The 8346-nt window shown below is 45.9% G+C and overlaps 1 protein-coding gene across 1 annotated transcript in view; it reads right to left on the reverse strand.

Moving 5' to 3' along the window:
- Positions 1-5834, reverse strand: part of LOC107663207 (gastrula zinc finger protein XlCGF8.2DB-like) — a gene marked incomplete at its 3' end in the record, with an annotated part of 9574 nt that extends 3740 nt beyond the window's left edge. The window contains exon 1 of the mRNA XM_016453383.1: positions 5606-5834. Coding sequence (XP_016308869.1) covers positions 5606-5648 — 43 coding nt within the window. The remainder of the gene's footprint in view (positions 1-5605) is intronic.
- Positions 5835-8346: the final 2512 nt, after the last annotated feature.

Genomic DNA, 8346 nt, shown 5'->3' on the forward strand with positions numbered 1-8346 from the left:
TGAAATTGAGCAGCTCCTTCTACAATCTGGAACAGGTTTGGATAGGGCTGTACAATGAGACAAAAATCAGTCTGAACCTTGAGTAAATGTACTACAGTAGCACATATGTTCGACACAGTTTTACATGTGTATGAGTCGTTTACAAACCTGTTGTCCAACAAAGATATTTTAATTTATTGACATGCTTTTACTCCATATTATCTTCATAACAGTCGAGTGTTTTAAATATCTTATTTTTGTGATCAGACGTGGTTTTGTATCACAGAATAAAGAAGAAATCATACAATTTTATAGCATTATATACAGTGATAAAGGCTATGTCGATTAGCATTGCATTGTAAATATACTCTATCCTTATAAAAACTACCCAAGATTGCTTGAAGAACACAGATGCCATATATTTTGTGCAATCGCATGTTTATTGTCTTCAGGATTCCTGTTAAAATTTCTCTATGTGCGTTGTATTCAGCTACAGCGATCCCTGGATACTTCTTCCTGGAGCATTACTTCTACTTGCATATGTGGAGTTTCTGCGCAAGGGCGCCCTCCGGCTTCCAGTATGAATTAAACATTCATTACATTGTGTACTCACAATAAATATCAGAAATTATCGTGATACATTTTTAAGCCCATATCACCCATCCCTACTGCACAGGCTCAAATGGGCCCTGCTGTAGTGCTCTGAACACTACAGCAGGGCCCATTTGAGCCTTTGCAGACAGTCGAGCTGAAGTTTCTGAGCACTAGAGACAGGTCCCAAGAGGGTATAGAGGGAGGCCGTGGAGAATTTAGCCTTCTCGCCCCCTAAGGAACCTGATTACCAGGTCATGCTTCCCCACCGACTTCCCTTCCATGGGGTCGTGGTTGGCAGCAATCGCAGCCACATAGACTTTAAGGGTGGAGGGAGACAGCCTTCGCTCCAACCTCTGCTGCAGAAAGGACAGAACGACTCTGATCGGACATCTCCGGGGGTCTTCTCGGTGAGAAGAGCACCATTCGACGAACAGGTTCCACTTCAAGGCGTAAGAGTGTCTCACAGACGGTGCTCTCGCCGAAGTGATGGTGTCAACTACCTCTTAGGGTAAGTCACCTAGAACCTCCACGTCCCGTCCAGGAACCAAACATGAAGTTTCCAGAGGTCTGGACGCGGGTGCCACAGGGTGCCCTGTCTCAGTAGATCAGTAGTCAGTAGATCCTTCCTCAGAGGAATCTGCCGAGGGGCTGTCACAAGGAGCATCAGTTCCGGGAACCAAGTTCGAGTGGGCCTGTAAGGCGCTATGAGCAGGACCTGCTCCTCGTTTTCCCTGATCTTGCACAGTATCTGTGCAAGAAGGCTCACTGGGGGAAACATACTTGCGAAGGCCCCGCGGCCAGCTGTGTGCCAGTGCATCCATGCCGTGTTCCCTCGGCCAGAGAGTAGAACAACTGGCAGTGAGAGGTTTCTGGAGAGGCAAACAGATCTACCTGAGCGGCTCCGAAACGACTCCAAATCAGCTGGACCGTCTGGGGATGGAGTTTCCATTCTCCCGGGAGTGCAGCTCGTGACAGCTCATCGGCTGCCTGGTTGTGCAGACCAGGAATGTGAATGACCTCAGATGCTTCTGACTCCAGAGGAGGTGGTGACGGACGAGTTGCGACATGAGCGTAGACCACCTTACATCGGTCGCATTGTTGTCCGTGCGGACCAGCACGCGCTTGCCTTGTAAGTGCCTCTTGAGACGGCTCAAGGCCAGGCATACTGCCAGCAACTTTAGGCAATTGATGTGCCAGTGCAGTTGGGGGCCCGTCCAAACCACCGACACTGCAAGCCCGTCGAACGTGACCCCCCAGCCGGTGGTTGAGGCATCTGTGTAAACCCCGCCATGCCTGGAGACCTGTTACAGGGGCGCTCCTGCACGGAGAAACGAAGGGTCTGAACACAGGGTGAAGGTTTGGTGGCAGGCCGGTGTGACTCGGACTCGGTGAGTGCCGCGTAGCCACGCCCACCTCAGGACTCGGCCATGGAGCCAGTGTTAAAGCGCTCTCATATGAAGCAGCCCCAGCGGCGTGACTGCCGCTGCAGCTGCCATATACCCCAGAAGCCTCTGAAACTGTTTCAGTGGGACCGCCATCCTGCACTTGAACATATTCAGGCAGTTCAACACCGACTGAGCACGTCTTTGCATGAGGCGTGCTCGACCGAATCCAACTTCATACCGAGAAAAGAGATCCTCTGCGTCAAGGAAAGTTTGCTCTTTTCCCAGTTGACCCAAAGGCCCAACCGGCTGAGGTGCGAAAGCTCCAAGTCCCTGTGTGCACACAACTGATCCTGAAACTGAGCTAGTATGAGCCAGATGTCGAGGTAGTTGAGAATGCGAACGCCCTGTTCTCTCCGGGGAACAAGGGCTGTTTCTAAAACTTACGTGAAGACACGGGGCAACAGCCCGGAGGGTAGGACCTTGTACTGATATGCTCGTCCTTCGAACGCGAACCATTCGAGGGACGAGTATAGTCTGTGGTGCGGAAGGATCGACACATTAAAGTGCGCGTCCTTCAGGTCGATCGCTGCAAACCAATCTCAGGGACGGATGCACCCGAAGATGCATTCCTACGTCAACATCTTGAACGGTAACCGGTGAAGGGCCCAGTTCAAGACATGCAGGTCCAAGATTGGTCATAACCCACCACCTTTCTTGGGTATAACAAAGTAGGAGCTGTAATATCCCATCTCCATATCGGCTGGAGGGACCGGCTCTATCGCATCCTTCGCCAGTAGGACTGCGATCTCCGCACGCAAGACAGGAGCATCAGCCACCTTCACTGATGTGAAGCAGATGCCGCTGAACTTGGGGGGGATGCCGGGCGAACTGAATAGCATAGCTGAGTCTGATGGTCCGCAGGAGCCAGCGAGACATTCGGGTAGCCAGGCACGCCTGGTTCCACAGTTTGGCAGAGGGAGCGTGAGTAGGGACTTTGATGACGCTCTCGAACCACTCGCTGCTGCCCTCTGGCCAGAGAGGAGGATGAGTGTGGTCCGTTGTTGGTCCATCCACGACTCTCCATGCCCTCGTGGGACCCAGAGACAGAGAAAACCTCTCTCCTGTTGAGATTTTTCCTGTCGAGATTTTTCTCCCTCCAGGGGAGGGAGAGGTGCATTCACCATCCCCCAAAGAGCAGTTCCCTCTCTCTCTGGGTCGCCTGTCCCAAGGCCTCTTGCTCTTCCATTCACCGCCAGGTTGACGGGGTCCTGGACGGGCGGGGTGGCCTGCCTATGCCCAGCTCCACGGCGCCACTTGCTTGAGGCTGCTGCGGATGCGGCACGGGAGTGAGGGTGGACACAGGATGCCGCCCTCGGCGACGAGCAGGCTGGGATCGCCTCAGTCTGCTCCTGTGCAGCCGAGAACTGCTGGGCCATGTTCTCGACTGTGTCGCCGAAAAGGCCGGCCTGGGACACAGGGACCTTGAGGAACCGAACTTTGTCGGCGTCCCTCATGTCGACCAGACACAACCAGAGGTGACACTCCTGTCCACTCCTGTGGACATCGCGCGACTCAGAGAACTCGCGGTGACCTTCATCGCTCGGAGTGCGAGATCAGTTGTGGTTTGGAGCTCTTTTAGAACTTCCGGATCGTGACCACCCTCGTGCAGGCCCCTCAGTGCTTTAGCCTGTAGAACCTGCAGTAACGCCGTAGCGTGGGCGTCCCACATGTCGACCAGACACAACCAGAGGTGACACTCCTGTCCACTCCTGTGGACATCGCGCGACTCAGAGAACTCGCGGTGACCTTCATCGCTCGGAGTGCGAGATCAGTTGTGGTTTGGAGCTCTTTTAGAACTTCCGGATCGTGACCACCCTCGTGCAGGCCCCTCAGTGCTTTAGCCTGTAGAACCTGCAGTAACGCCGTAGCGTGTAAGATGGAGGCACCTTCTCCACAGGCCGTATAAGCATCGCCGGACAGTCCAGATGAGTACCTACAGACCCTGGACTCAACTGCCAACACAAACGGGGTACTCCAGCCTGATGTGTGCAACCCACTTGAAACGGGAAACCACCACTGCTGAAGCGCCGTACCGCCAACACGAAGAGCTCTCAAAGAGCACGCTGAACTCGTTAAGTCTTCTTCTCTCAGTAGAGTAGTCAGGAGCAAAACAATGTGATCGCTCGGCTCCGAAGCGAAAAGTTGAATATGCGCTGCACCTGCTGCCTACTTATACTCACGCTGTGATCAGCGGCAGCTGGATGCAATAATCGCATGCCAATGTAGATCGTAAATCGCGCAGCGCACACACAGAAACATTGTGGCACACAAACTTTTATTAATAAAATAGCTTCACTGCACAGACACAGGTAATTCACACACTCAACTTTCATCCCTCTCTCTCGCATGCACTAATTATTTCAAATAAATGATATAATTCATTCATTCAAATAAATGTGATTTTACCGCACTACTTCCCCTCTGTCTGATTTAAAGCAGGCAGAATGCTAACGAGCCATAACTGATGAAAATTACAGTATTTTTTACTGTTTGCCTCCAAGTCCTATATTAAAATCTTTTAAGGCACATGCTAGCTGTGGATTATCACTTACATTTAATGTGTGCATGTCGTTTCTTGTTATATATTACGGGCTAAATTTAAAATTAAAACTTGTTTTGCCCTTGTACCTGATATAGCGATCTGTCACAACATGGCAAATAGCATGCACACATAAGCTGGTTGTGAGCAATAGGGCCTTTCGCACCGCGGGAACCTTTTCATAGTACCAGAAGTAATTGTGGAACTAACCACTTTTTGGCGTTTTCGCTCCGCCGGAACTGGGTGCAATTTTAGTACCAGACTGCCTTTTTCGAGAACCAAATTAGCTCCTACTCCGAAGCAGGGTCTAACCAGCACATTGCTGCGATTGAACACACCATACAGACCTCAGCCAACTGCAAACTAACACGTGCATTCTGTGCGAGAACAATTAGCTGTCTATATCAGCAGCTATCAATAGTATGTATTAGCCATTCAAAAAGGAGAAACCGAAACAAGAATATACAAGATATATGAAACGTAAACAAAGCAGCGCTTGCTTACCATTTTGAATATCAGTTATGTTGATAACTTTATTCATTTTTAGCCGCTCATGTTGTTATGAATATATTCACATACTTGGGTAAGATCACGTAACATTAGAACAGCCCTCAGTCTGTGCCGCCTTCATTTACTGGTTTTCATCACTTTCACTTGAATTCTCGGGCACTGATTCGTTCGCTAAACTGAACTTCCAATCAAGAGTTCTCACTCTCGCCGACGGCCCGACGCCAATTCAGTATGTTAAATTGGGCAAACTGCCGCCGACCTGGAGGTCTGCTACCCGATCTGAGTCCAACAGGTCTCGAAATATTCTTGGGTTTGGGTCTAGCTTGTAGCTAAACTAAAACTGTATGCAGTAGGTTACGATGCTTTCATAGATGCATGCATACACACATAACTGAACACAGATATCTTTATCTCTTTTATCTCCTTGCACTGGCTACCGGTTGCAGCTCGCATCAAGTTCAAGACATTGATGCTTGCATATAGAACAGCCACAGGCTCAGCACCCTCCTACTTCCACTTTGTGTGGCTTTTTCACCAGTTATGAAATCATGGTGTTTCTCACACTGATCTGTCTGTTCCATTTCATTCGGATCTTGATTCTCCTCTTTCAGCACCAGCAGGTCTAAAGCAAAAAAAGATAAATACAAGTTAACCACAGTTTAAAGCCACAAAGCAAAAGATATGAAAAGCAACATGAAAGCATTTAAGGCCGGGACACTTCAAAGAACTAGCGGCTACAAAAGCCGACGATGTTGTCTCCTTGCGTCGGCAGCATCTGGATCAAAATGCTGCGATTGAACACACCATACAGACCTCAGCCAACTGCAAACTAACACGTGCATTCTGTGCGAGAACAATTAGCTGTCTATATCAGCAGCTATCAATAGTATGTATTAGCCATTCAAAAAGGAGAAACCGAAACAAGAATATACAAGATATATGAAACGTAAACAAAGCAGCGCTTGCTTACCATTTTGAATATCAGTTATGTTGATAACTTTATTCATTTTTAGCCGCTCATGTTGTTATGAATATATTCACATACTTGGGTAAGGTCACGTAACATTAGAACAGCCCTCAGTCTGTGCCGCCTTCATTTACTGGTTTTCATCACTTTCACTTGAATTCTCGGGCACTGATTCGTTCGCTAAACTGAACTTCCAATCAAGAGTTCTCACTCTCGCCGACGGCCCGACGCCAATTCAGTATGTTAAATTGGGCAAACTGCCGCCGACCTGGAGGTCTGCTACCCGATCTGAGTCCAACAGGTCTCGAAATATTCTTGGGTTTGGGTCGGGCTTGTAGCTAAACCTAAACTGTGTGCAGTAGGCTACAATGCTTTCATAGATGCACGCATACACACATAACTGAACACAGATATCAGAAATCGCGCAGCGCACAGAAACATTGTGGCGCACAAACTTTTATTAATAAAATAGCTTCTAAAATAGACTCGCTACGTTATATTTCTCAGCAACAAGGGGATATAATCGCTGTTTTTGATGCAACTAAGCTTTATTGCTGGTAGAGAGAGATGCGCAGATGCATGTAATTCACACGCGTGACTTTCATCCCTCTTTCTCACATGCAGTAATTTTTTCTAATAAATGATATAATTAATTCATTCAAATAAATGTGATTTTACCGCACTACTTCCCCTCTATGTCTGATTTAAAGCAGGCAGAATGCTAACGAGCCATAACTGATGAAAATTACAGTATTTTTTACTGTTTGCCTCCAAGTCCTATATTAAAATCTTTTAAGGCACATGCTAGCTGTGGATTATCCCTTACATTTAATGTGTGCATGCCGTTTCTTATTATATATTACAAGCTCTATTTAAAATGAAACTTGTTTTGCTCTTGTAACTGATCTAGCGATCTGTCACAACATGGCAAATAGCATGCACACATAAGCTGGTTGTGAGCAATAGGGCCTTTCGTTCTACGCTGACAGAAACTGCTGAGGCAGCTGAGCGTGAATTCCAGTGTGACGCTTCAGTTAATAGTTATAAAGCGCAAGATAAACTGTTAAGTAGCTAAACTAAGCATTTAATATTTAACAGCTGAAATAAACCGAAATAATCAGGGATGCAAACTAATAAACTTTTGTCTAATTTAGCCATATAAAATACCCTATATCATTTACAATGTGGTTCATGTAATTTAGATTATAACTGTCAATGTGACAAGATAAACATTAACGAACATTTTAGGCATAAAATTAATAATGAATGAGAGTATATTCTAAATGAATTAATTTGCCTAGCTTTCCTGGTACCCTTCAATAAATTCACTTGTCTAAGTAAAGGATTGATCAGTGTTTCCCACAGGATTTTGTAAGACTGTGGTGGGTGGACCTTGATGCCTCTAGGGGGTCCGGGGGCACAGCTTGTAAACAATTTAATGTAACATTACCTCAGGAAGGTCACTGAATGTCCATAAACGCGATAATTTGCTTGAAAAGTAACTACAGAGAGGAGCATTTTGTCACTGTACTCTATGTTGATCTTAAAATTAAAATCAGAAAGATGTGATTGTTTTTGTAAATATGACTAATTTTATACATTGTGCATGCTTCTACTTTTCCTCATGGTTTAGTGTTAAAAGCAAACAAAAATAGCAATACAATGTAATTTCAAATCACAATACTTGCAGAATCGTAATTCTTCAAACAAGAAGAACTTATTTTCTCAAGTAGAATAAGTGAAGGCTAATGTTATGGCAAATCTCCGTCCAGGGTTAAGTACACACTAGATCTCGGGCTAGATGGAGCATGGGTCAGATCAGGTTGGATTCTACATTTCTGACCAACTGATGGTTTGAGCTTTAACAAAGTTGCTGTGTAAGCAACTGTAGGGAATTAATAGGGCTGGACAATTTGACCTAAAATCAAACTCTCGATTAATTTAACATTTTACCTCGATTACAATTGTTGAACGATCATTTTTATTATTCACTTCATTTTGCTGTTCTTGACTGACAAGGTGGGATTTTATTTTTCTAATGAAAGAGTGCATGTCTTATTTTTGTGATTTTAACAAACTATTTATGCTTATTTATTGAATATTTAGAACAACTGAAATCAAAAAAGCACACATTGCTTAAAATGAAAACATCTTATGAAAAAACTCACATTACAGTTTTAATGTAAAAAGCTGAGAAAAATAAGCCAGAATTTACCTCAGAAGAAGACGCGCTGAGAGGAATAAGTCAGAATTTACCTCAGAAGAACATGCGCTGAGAGGAATAAGCCAGAATTTACCTCAGAAGAAGATGC

Source organism: Sinocyclocheilus anshuiensis, unplaced genomic scaffold (genome assembly GCF_001515605.1).
Source record: "Sinocyclocheilus anshuiensis isolate Anshui unplaced genomic scaffold, SAMN03320099.WGS_v1.1 scaffold2413, whole genome shotgun sequence".
Taxonomy (NCBI): Eukaryota; Metazoa; Chordata; class Actinopteri; order Cypriniformes; family Cyprinidae; genus Sinocyclocheilus; species Sinocyclocheilus anshuiensis.